We start from the raw sequence: 11,882 nt of genomic DNA, 5'->3' as shown, positions 1-11,882 counted from the left end.
GTTACTATGAAAAGAAATCTTAAAAAATATGCATTTTTCAAGTAAACGGTTTATGCAATTTTTTTTTTTTTACATTTACAAATTTTTGCAAATTAAAATTTTTCATAATAAAGGAACATGAAAATGCAAAATCTAAGTTCATTGTTAATGGCTCCATAAGGTTCGGCATGTAAGCTGCAAATATTAGGTCTCTTGATAGTTTTATACTGAAAGGGTAGTTGTATTAAGGTGGGATTTATGCCAAAAAGAGGGTTAGAGAAAAGTGCATTCGAGGTGCTCGAACCTCCACCTTTTCTTTGACATTGCTGGACTGAAAATAATTTATAAAGAAAAATAGCTATCCAGTGTAAACAAATGAAACTTTCTGGGAATACTCTAGATGTTGGCAGATGTAAATAGGGCATTTTTTAAAATCATCTTTTTTGGCAAAAAAAATTTTTTTTCTGGGTAGTGTCTCTTTTAAGGATGTTATGTATGTTTCCCCTCCCCCACAAAAAAAAAAAAAAAAAAAAAAAGGTTTTCCAATGTACCATCTATTATGCCTGGACGCAGGGCTTCCTGAAACGGAGCCGCAGCTTTGGTTTCCATGACCTGAGCCTGATGAAGCTGATCCTCTGCTCTGGCGTGTACCCCCAAATCGCAATCTCGGACGACCACAACTCCTACAAGAGGGACTCCGACCAGGTCTTTCACACCAAGGTCCGCGTTTTTCCCGCATGCACCGACATGTCTGCCTCTGCCTCTGCCGTGGTGCCAGTGGAATGAAGCGCCATCTAAAAGCTTGACCGTATCCTCGAATATCTTTCTTCCCAGGGTAAGGGCTTTGTGGTGCTCCACCCCAACGGAGTGCTCGCTCTTCATGCGGACGTTCTGCGACTGGACGACTTGGACGTCTTGACGGTGCCCGGTTTCCGAAGCTCTCTGCCAGTCAGCACCAAGCATCAGGTGGTGGCATTCATGTGAGTAGGGCAGCTCCTCAGCCACTTCGACGACAAGCTGACAATTGGGTTTCAGTTTTTAACACAGAATGTGTTTAAAGGGGAGCTCCGGCGTCATTTTGAACATTTTCAACTAGTTCGCGTTTGTGCAGCTTATGGGCAGAAACAAGAAATACGAGACATGCCCACCAGCACATAAAAAACGACAGTTTGGAACGAAAAAACATACTATGTATAAGCAAAGAAAAAAATGAAAGCTGTTTACAACTCCCTGTAACGCCGAATTAGAGCGCAGCTTTTGAGGAGCAGGAGGAGAAAAGGGTACTGAGGGGAGGGTATACCCCCTCCTCCCTCCTCCTCACCTCCTCATCCCGTCTGCTGCTCCTCCCTCCGAGCGGCGTCGCCGTCGCCTCACGAGGGTCACGTGACGTCACCGGGGCCACGTGACGTCACCGGGGTCACGTGACCTCACGGGGTTCACGTGACTGCCGTGGGCCTGATGACGATAACGTCATCACGATGGCGTCACGTGACATCACTGATGACGTCATCGTCACTGATGACGTCATCGTCAATGATGACGTCATCAGTGACGTCATCATTGACCGCGCAGTCACGCCGTCATCAATGCACCGCGCAGTCACGCCGACAGCGACGTTGCTCAAGCCGGAAACGGGCGCCTAAGAGCTGCGCTCTAAAACAAACTAACTGCAATATCCATTACTAGTGTTGAAGAATGCAGCAGAAACACATTCTGTGTATACAGTGTAGACCGCATATAACGTATGTCGCGGGAGTCACGAAAATCCGCACTATAAGCGGTACCACGCTATAACCAAAACATCAATTTTTCATAAATTTTTCAGGCCAAAATACATGCTATCAGACAACTTACCTTTGTAAAAGAATTTATTTTATGTTAGATGAAAAATAAAGCTTAGTTTGAGGAAAGTCTTTATTTCACCAGACTAGTACACTTTTCTCTCAAGTGTGTCACACATTTTGAAAGAAATCAGCGACTTTTGCCTGGCGGAGCCTTTTAACGGCGTCGCGGGTTGCGGACGGACGTTGCGAGCGTTCAGGGTTGCTAACCCTAATCACTTTTCTCCGGCGATGAAAACGCGTGAAAATTCGCATCCTTTATACGGTACGCGCCAGTAATACCTTCAACTTGAGCACAGGCATGAAATGCTCCAAATAAGAAATCCGGGCGATGTTCGAAAACACAAATGCTTAGGAAGCACCACTGTAGTCGAAGTAAACAAACACAACGACACGGGCGTTTCTGCCGTCTTGAGAGTGCCGCCACAACATCGCCGCACGAGTAGGTGGATCTTCCGTTCTAGTACGTGCTGGGTGATCATAGCGACACACAACGAAAATTCACAGTCAAGGATAGCGCTTTGACGCGGAACGATGAGCTCCACCACGCCGTCTACCACGTCGACGATCACAGCCGACGTCATGTTTGCGGATAGAAGCAGCCGGCCCGCGACCGGCATGCAACGCGCGCAAACACTTCTCCTCGTCCTGCGATTGGTCTGCCGTTGCGGTTGTTTCCAACCGTCGCGGAGGGACGAGTTGGTAGTGGGACGCACGCACGTGAACGAAACGTGCGTGCGTCCCTCCGTCGCTATGGCAACTGAAGCCTCTCTCTTCGCTTCTTCCCGCTTCTTCGAACATCCTCCTTGCCCCGCGGGTGCCGCTTGCGGCTCGCGCTCGCGCCGTTATCTAGCGCCGCACGGGGAAGCGTGCTTGCTGCGTCGGTCAGTCGGCACGGCCGCCGGGCTGTTCGAAAAACCACACTATAACCAATACTTCCCTTCGCGCGCCTGCATTTTAAACGGTATGTAAATACATGGAGTTCTATGGGAGGTGAACCGGTGGTTTAAAAAAGCCGCGTTATACCCGGTCCCGCACTATAAGCGGTTACGTTGTAAGTGGTCTATACTGTAGCAACTTTATTTTTAGGATCAGGATAAAAAAATATTAGACGAAGACACTTCAGATTGCCTACGTGCAGGAATGCGAAAGCATGAAGGCCTGTTCACACATGTAGTGGAGCACTGCAAGCATAGCGCTGACCTTGCACTAAGCGCGTGCTGACGGAGCGTTCACCAGCTCTGTATCGCACCGTCAAACCGGAGGTAGCACGCTAGTCTTCCTTTTGCACGTGCCGCTCCGGCGGTGACATCACGCTTCCCCTCTGTGCAGGCGCGGCAACCTTGCCGGCTTCCATGAAAAAGCATCTACGTTGCTGTGCTTTTCTTTATGTTTTATTTCTGAGACGCGTCCGTTTTGACCTTGAGTGGCACATGACGTCTCACGGCCAATGGGAATGTATTTGCTCATATTGCTGCAACATACAACACCTGCTTTGCTCCATGGGGCAGTTAATGCTTTCGAATAAAGAATTTTTAATTAAATGACTGGGACATTGGTACAGCTTTCATTTTAATTAATATCTGTCTTCACTGTGAGACGTAAACGAAAGAATAAAAGGAAATGGCTTAGCTTGGGAAGGGAAGAGGCTTGGGAAGGAGCTTCAGTGTTCACACCTCTGGCGCTAGCATCCTACCTTCGGCGCTTTGCTATTTTCACCTTGTCAGCGACTATAGTATGCTTGTTGTAGATTGTAACTTTTAGCTCATTCTAGTGTTGTCCTATCCATAGGTCACTGTTGGAAACAACAAAGCCATACCTCCTGAATTGCCTAAGGGTTCAGTGTGTGCAGATGCTTCTGCTAGTGTCATCTGCAATTGACTCCAGTATGACTCTGTCCAGGTAAATGTTTTGGCTTCTGATCGTTCCTTTTCTTTAAAGGAGCTGTGAAACGATTTTAACGTTGAAGGAATTGGCATTTTCTGCTTTTGATATTGTGCACTGTGTCACAAATGGCAGAAAACACACCTCTTTTCATCGCAATGTTGCGATTCCGCCGCGTAATAGCGAGGCAAAACTTGGAATATTTCCCGACCTGCAGCCACGAGCGGCGGCCATGAGAAACAAGCGGCGTGACGTCACTTGGGTCGTTGTAAGAAAGATAGCAAGTTGTGCGAATACCTGCTCGATAAAAGGTAACTCTTTTTACAAATCTTGTCGTTCCAACATATATATAAATGCGTCAACACCCTGGTATCATCGACAAAACTTTTATTATACGGAGTTTTAGTGGCGCCATCTATCCTAGGTCCACAAAACCGCGAACAGCCGCCAGAAGCCGGAGGGGGAGGGGGACAGCGCCACACTGGCAAGGACGGGTGGTCACGCGGTCGGCAGCGGATGAGTTCTCGCTGCTCGCTGATGGCTCTAAAGAGAGAACTTTTCCGGAACTCCGCGCCTACTCTAGTGACGTCACTGTGCACGTGACCCGGAAGACGATGCACGAGTTGAGAGGCGGCAAAAACCTGGATCTTTTTCATTTTTTTAAGTAAAAACTAGGGTATCCAGGCAAAATCTGTTTTCTGTAGTTCACTGCAGAAGTGTCAGGCATCAACTTCCACAATTATTTAAGCAAAGCCCTGAAATTGTTGCACAGCTCCTTTAAATGTCGCAGTCAATTGATTGGTTAGGCTATCTGACGGCGCGATTTCTAAGTTCGAGCTCTATGCCCCCAAGAACATTTATATTGTAATTTTATCCTTCATCATTATGGGTGATAAGAGCACCTCAGTGCGATCATCCTTTAGTGTGACCTGGAGGCACCGCTCAAGCCGAAAATTATAATATTTTCACTCTCTTTGAGAATTAAAGTATTAGTGCTTTAGACAGCCTTATATAGGGTTGTTCTACAAAATTCAATTGAAAATCTTGTAAGGGAAGCATACAGGGACCTCTTTTTAGAAATTGCAGGTTCAGGAGGTTTCCATACAAAGATATGTGAGCTCATGCTCAAGCAAGCTTAGGCACCCCCTTGAGCAGGAAAGCCAGGTCTTGTTGGCTCCATTGAGCTGGAGTGTCCTAAATTGAGAACTTCCAATGTTTCTTTTGTGTGCATGGTGGCCTATCTTTTGCCTACAAGTTCATAGAAAGAAGCTTTTTCTCTCTCTTTTCCAATGGCGCATATTTCTTTATATACCAAGAAATCCCCAAACCCAATTTTCCAACAATACCAGTTTTTTTGTTTTTTTTCCAGTTGGTGTTGCTGTAAAATTGGTAATTCAAGAATTACCACTGTTAGATGTCATTGGAAAACACTTTGTGACATCGCAGCTAGATTGCTGCAATCTTCTGATATTTTTTTCTTCTCTGTGCACTTGCAATGTCCTCTTCTTCTTATAGCAGTGGTGCAGAAATAGTGTGAAAAGCATGGTATGCTGGCATCTTCCAATTTAATGATGAAACAAAGTGTAATAGAAAGCTTCAGAGGATGACGTTTAAAAGATTTTATGAGAACTGTAAGGCGTGATTAAAGAAATGCCAATGCCACGACAAATATTTTCAAAACTAGAATTGCCCTCTGCAGTATCGTAGGTTTGTAGATTTGAATGATGTTGATAGACAAAGAAAAAGACACATTGCATGGAAGATATACATGAAAGATGTGTTGCCTCACCCATCTTTGTGTTTGTTCTTTGAGCAATACTTAAATCAATAATGCTAACTCACATTTTTTTTTTTTTTTTTTAAGGTTGGTTTTTGACGAGTTTGTTGAGGTAACGTTTCCGGATCCGGACGAAGCGCTCCAACTGGTGCTGAAAGTGCTGATCGCCCGCAAGCTCTACGGGAAACTCCTTGCCCTGATGCTCGAAGGTATGCACAACTCTGACCGGGGGACGTCGATGCGCCAAAAACATGGCAGCGGCACATAACCACATTTGTATGTACATTGGACAATCTTTTTTATTAGAAACATCCTGTGTGTATGCTGTGTAGTCTCGGAAACATACTGGCCTATGCTGAAGATCTGAGCGTTGTCTTTCTTATCTTTGGCTCGCCTTCATTGGATTCCTTTTGCAAGTCTCAACGGTTCTCTTCCGCGGTCACCATGAGAAAGTAGACATGCCCGTCTCATAGCTGTCCCTGAAAGTATGTATGGTAGCATCCACAGTCTTCTGCACCTTTTGGCCAGTGTAGTCGGATCTGGATTGTTCTGCTTGCTCCACTGCAGTACAGGTCACGAACTGCAACGTACATGCATTTAGGAACGGACCTTTTTGTTTAATGTATCCGAACGCACTATAAAAGGAAGAAAAAGCGTATATCTTCATGTCGGTCTTGAAAGTGGCTTTTTCTCCAACAACCTTCGCAACACCAAAATTTTGTTCAAACGATAGAAGTGTTTGTTCACCGAACAAAAATCCTAGACAGGTCAAGTTAGTTTTCTCGTGCTTTTCGTTTTGCTGTCTGTCTTCTGGACATTTTGGGCATTGTCTCTTGGAGGCACACACCTCTCAACTCTTCTGTTTTTTGTTTTTGTTTCCTGTTTTGTTGCATTTAAAATTTTATATTTTATTCAATCCCGTACAAACTCTCTGGATTGAACGTGTATCATATTTTAGATATCAGAGTTTTCAAGCTCCTGGCCATAAAAAAAAAAAAAAAAACCATTGAAGCTTTTCGGTGTTCAGACAACCAGCTTTTGGATAGGTCAACGGATTCTTCAAAACCAATCTTCCGTACCTTTGAATACATTAGACATTCATTCATTCAAACTTCAAAAGGCAACAAATTTTCTTTGAATTATAAAAAATTCATTAAATATGATGCAAGACAAAGTTATGATTTGTCATATGAGTGGCTACAGATACAAAGCAGATATTTAATTCCTCTACATAGACCTGCTGTCACGCATGAAACTTTTGTGAAATGTATGACATAAGTTTATCTATCTCTCAAAAACATTGTTTATGGTGAACTGCTTAGACAGTACATGACAGCTCAAAACAAAATTAAGTTTGTTCGTCAGGCCAAGAAGTTGTCTAGTGTGGACTAATACGCAAGGGACACGAGCAATGAAAACTGGCACCGTATGGCAGTTTTCATAACTTGCGCAGACACTGTGACGCAGGCACGTAGCCAGGGGGGGTGGCCCAGGGGGCCTGGACCCCCCCCAAAATCCTCAGTTTTGCTGGGACCCCCTCTCTTCCCTCCCCCCCCCCCCCCATCTATGATGTTTTGCCATGGGTAAGTCACCCCCTCCCCCTCAAAACGAAATCCTGGCTACGTGCCTGCTGCGACATGGACATGTGCCATGCCACTACGTCACAGTGCTATGTCAAGCAATGACTGTGCGACCCGTGCTGCGACTGATGATGACGCGGCTGTTATCTGCTCCTAATTTACTTTTCCCTTCCTTTCGTTATTCTGTTCTTTCTTTCGTTCACTAACATGCCAAGCTGTTAAAAAGAGGCAGAGCCCACGAATAAACGTTCAGTGTGCCCGAGACGTTGTCCGAGTCACTTCACACAGCGTCTGCGCGAGCTCCTACAGAAATTTCCGCATGATGCCCATTTTCATAGCTCTTGTGTGCTCTGCTTGAGCACCGTTGAGTGCGCTTCTCACTGAGCATCGGTGCACTGTGGAGAAGCAACACCCTTGGAATCAAGCTCCGTGGGTGTTGCTTCTCTGCAGCGCACCGGTGCTCGGAAAGAAGCGCATTTAACGGGGCCACGAGAACAAGTAAGAATTACACGAAAACACTGTTCGAATTAACCGGCTTATGAATACATTAAAAACAACGCGACAACCAACTTTTCTTGAATTTGTTTGAATTAACCAGAAGTATGAGATACCCGAGTTTGAATTATCGCGAGCCTGCTGTAGCCCTTAAGAGTCAAAAAGACCTACCTTACATATCTGGACGATCGTCCCTTCCTCCCAAACCTCTTTGCAGAGACGGTGGAAACGGAGGGCAAGCGGGAGCCCAGTCCGGAAACGCTCCACCTGCAGCGTAAACTTCGGCGCAGGTTCGACGCAGTCCTTCGAACAGAGATTGCCTACACGGTGCGGCGACTTCTCCCCGCCGACGTGAAACACCTTTACACTGGAGCGCAAGGTGCGGGGACATCCCAACACTCTGGTGTTGTAGTACAATGCAGGCTGCTTATAAGATCCTCACGCATAGTTTAAGCACTATTTTAGAAGAGCCGAGCCATCTGGCGACCCACAGCAACGTGCTATACACCACCTAGTATGCACGTAGTGGTTCCCAAGGCCTGTAGGCTCTTGCACTGCTTTACTGCATCAATGCCAAGACTAGGAAGGGTGCCTTGGCTGCCACTCGCAGCAGACGAAGGTTTCTCAAGGCGGAAATGTTGACTTCCGTTTTTCAGTCCGCTTTGTGGTTGTGCTACGCTCCACACAATCGCAGTGCAGGTGCGTCATGTGGAAAAGCCATTGTAACGGGGGATTTTTAAAGCCGCTTTATAGCTATTGACTAAACCCAGAACTGTGTGACTGCGGTTATCACGTTCATTGGAGGTTAACGAATGCTAGTAAGAATTTACACGTGGGGACAGTAACTTTGTAGCAAGCATCATAAGCGCCCGAAATGTTCTGTCCCTATCTGCACATGTCAAGGAACGCAAGAAGGGTGAAGAAAAATGCGGCTATATCAAATATATGGCGTCTGTTTTCAGCATTTAGAGCCCTAGCACAAGACGACGATTCACTGCCAGAGGAACGCTTCAAGGTCAACTCCAAGAAGGGGGGTGTCTTCCTCAGCGAGTTCTTCACATTTGGCAGGTTTGTTCTGGCAATTTTATTGATTGCCTGCTTCTGAGCTCTTTTTTCATAAAATGAACTAGTGCACAGTAGTACTAGATCCATGGATGCTGTGTCTCCACTGTAGATGAGAAATTTAGCAAGAGGTTAAGTGAGGTGTAATTAGCCATAAGAAAAGTCAGTATTCTTGTCAAGCTCGGATTCATGAGAAAATATTTCTAAAATCACAGGCTTGAACTACCGCAATATTCTGAGTCATCGCCCACCCCCTGCCTCCTGAAATTCATTAAAAAAAGTGGTTGGGCGTCTCGGTGGGCGAGCACAAAAATTAAAAGAAGTGAAAAGAAAAACATGCTCACGACCAGCCATGGGTGCACCTCTGTCAGTGGAAACGTGCCACAGTACCCTGCCAAGTCATATTGGCACCTAAAATGACATTTGCGCAGTGTAAAGGCAAAAATTTTACCCTGCGTAATGAATGCACCCCCCCAATTATGTGTAGGAGTGGAGGGTCGGAACATCTCACTCTACATATTTGCAATATGTACACTGTCCTTTTGACTAGCTCATTGAAAAGCCTGTCACCAAATCCCAGGGTCCGTACAGCTCGGGGTCCAGGCACCTCGTGTCCCTTGCTCGTGCCTGTCCCGTGAGCTTGGCACCGTTCAGGCGCTAGATAGCTGCCGCTACAATGTGTCAATGTTTCGGAAAAAAAAGTGCATTTATTATGCGAGTAAATACGGTAGTGCATATGTCCTCCTATAGATGCTGCTTACTTTATGAGATAGTGTTGCACTCAGAAACACAGTAATTAAATACACGCAAATCTCGTTAATTCAAACTTGAGGGGGACCGAAAATTTGTTAGAATAAAGCAAAGTTTGAATTAACGGGAGTTTTCTCCTATAGAGACGCATAGGATGAGACCTGCATGTTAGTTTGAATTAAGAGAGTTGGAGTTAACGAGATTCGACTGTATTGTAATCATGCTTAAAATAATATTTTGTTTTTTACTTATAGTCTGGAAGAGATTAGCTTGTCTGCGGATGCCTTTGCGGATAAAAAGTGGAAGTGTCCCATTTGCGAAGAAGAGTTTCCTTTGTCGGTCATTGATGCTGTCCTTCATCTGGATGACTGCGACAAAGACGCCGACATCAAAGGTAAACGAAGCTCGACTCTGGTTTTGGAGGAATTTTAATTTACCAGAAATGCTGTGATCTTTGAGACACTTTCTGCAGCTAGGCATTGTTCTGTAGTAATTTCGAGCAACTTCCCTAATGTTTGTTATTCACAGTATATCATTGAATGTGCTGGATCATGGCAGCTAGTGTGTCTTGCAATCTGCTGTCTTCCATAGAGGTATTAGAAACCTGTTTTATTTAAGCTTGTTAAACATTTTATTATAGAACTAATTCTCAAGCCTAGAACCTATGTGCTATTTTGTTTGTTTTTTCACAAGTTGGTATGCAATATACATTATGGTGGTGCCCTTCAGCAAGTTGTCTGCGCCACAGGCAAGGCTGTCAAATGACTCATTGCAGTTGGTATCTATACACTTTAATGTTCAAAGAATAATGAAACATTCAAGAACAGGACAAGGTGTCAATGTCTCTTAGATGTTTCTGTACACACTTATAGAATTCTGTTGCGAGGCTGGCTGACTGAGGCCGGAATCCAAAGTTTAAGTGGACTCCATAATTTTCGCAGTGCAATCCTCGCACATCGCAAGAGGAGTTTTGTTTTCTGAACCATAGCCGGTGACTTGCTAAGATCAGCAGGTCACTTCCAGACTACCTTTATAAGTATGTCAAGTGTCATTGTTTTATTTTTATTTTTAAGATGAAGCGGAACCCTCCAACGAAGAGACAGTGCGGCGGGACCCATCGCAAAAGGCCTACTTCTGCAAGGAGTGCAACAAGGAGCTGTACCTGTTGCTGCCCGAAATATTCAAGCACAGGAAAAGCCATCAGGTGGCTGAAACAAGAGAGTCAAGCTGAGAGACAGCCCCGAATTCAGTGTAAAAAATGCAGTGTACATAGAGCCATCGTCACGGCATCTCACTTACGATTAGAAAATGTCAGTACACAGGGGTTAGACAAATCTTGTATATAATTTTAATAAAGCAAGTTTCTTACTGGAAAGTGCTCCGTTTGAGAAAGTGACGAGCAAGCATTTGTGATACGATAGCCCTTTTTGTCAGAAGAAAAGTGAGGCCAGTTGTGTTCTCTAAAATGAACACTGCAATTGGCTTTACATGCGTGTTTGTTTATTAAGCCGCGGGAAGTTGGCGAGCACCATTGGGCGCCTCCTCTGCAGATGAGAAGTTTAGCCAGTGCTGTGCCACTGCTAGCCTGGAGCACTTAATGTGCATTATGCAGTAGTGACAGGGTGTCTACCAACCGGGAAAACCGGGAATTGTCAGGGAAATTTCCAAAAATATTGCCAAATCGGGGAATTTATCCCATGCTCACCCGCTCGTGCGGCAGCAGCAGGCACGGGCAGGCATAGCCTTGAGCACAGTCAAGTGCGGCGGCGCGACGTCGGAGCATGGTTTGCACTTTGTTAGAGTGGACTAGAAACGTCCGATCCTCCGAAAAGTGCGCGCCTAGCGATCCATTCACTTGTCAGGTATGGTGTTTTCGCACTTCCCCGTAAACGCAACTGGATACCTGCACTCTACGACCTCTGCCACGTGCGTTTGTGGCTTTCGGTTGGGCTTTCTATTGTGTTATTTCCCTGCAGTGGAGATATGTGAAAGTGACTATGTCGCTGTCAAAGAAGTGCTTCTTCAACTTCGACTGGACAAACCCAGACATATCCACGAATGCGAGTTAAATTCGACCTGTTCCAATCGATCCAAATAGTGCTCACTGCACAATGTGCTGCAAGAAGTTCTCCCTGAGCAACATTGGGAATAGGGCGATTACTACTGGTGTTGAGGGTAAGAAATGTCAAGCTGCTATGAAATATCTGCGAAGCGTTACCCAGACTCCAATCGTATCATTTTTCAAGACTGCGACAAATGTGGACTCTCCTTTCGCGACAGCAACGGGCGTTTTGTCCGGAGGTAGTGCCAGTGCTTGTAGCACTCCGGCAATGCGTCTAACCATCGCCACGGAAGCTCTTAGCCCCTCTGTGACGACGTCGGTGGGCGGCTTTTTATTGAAGAATGAAGTCACAATGGCAGAGATCATGTGGTGCTTGAACACTATAAGGACTCGTGGATCTTTCCGTTCAGCGGCAGCGTCTGCCTCGCTGTTTCCGTTCCCCATGTGCGAGA

At 45.5% G+C, this 11,882-nt stretch overlaps 1 protein-coding gene across 1 annotated transcript in view; it reads left to right on the top strand.

Moving 5' to 3' along the window:
• LOC120836363 (probable ATP-dependent RNA helicase DHX34) overlaps positions 1-10,720 on the top strand; it is a 38,063-nt gene extending 27,343 nt beyond the window's left edge. The window contains exons 10-17 of the mRNA XM_040205191.3: positions 553-699; positions 814-959; positions 3,612-3,722; positions 5,569-5,690; positions 7,774-7,935; positions 8,519-8,624; positions 9,623-9,762; positions 10,442-10,720. Coding sequence (XP_040061125.1) covers positions 553-699; positions 814-959; positions 3,612-3,722; positions 5,569-5,690; positions 7,774-7,935; positions 8,519-8,624; positions 9,623-9,762; positions 10,442-10,599 — 1,092 coding nt within the window. The 3' untranslated portion in view covers positions 10,600-10,720. The remainder of the gene's footprint in view (positions 1-552; positions 700-813; positions 960-3,611; positions 3,723-5,568; positions 5,691-7,773; positions 7,936-8,518; positions 8,625-9,622; positions 9,763-10,441) is intronic.
• The last annotated feature ends 1,162 nt before the right edge of the window (positions 10,721-11,882 follow it).

The sequence above is a fragment of the Ixodes scapularis genome, unplaced genomic scaffold (assembly GCF_016920785.2).
Source record: "Ixodes scapularis isolate PalLabHiFi unplaced genomic scaffold, ASM1692078v2 PGA_scaffold8__174_contigs__length_109621045, whole genome shotgun sequence".
NCBI classification, from domain to species: Eukaryota; Metazoa; Arthropoda; class Arachnida; order Ixodida; family Ixodidae; genus Ixodes; species Ixodes scapularis.
This window is presented reverse-complemented; position numbering and strand designations above follow the sequence as displayed.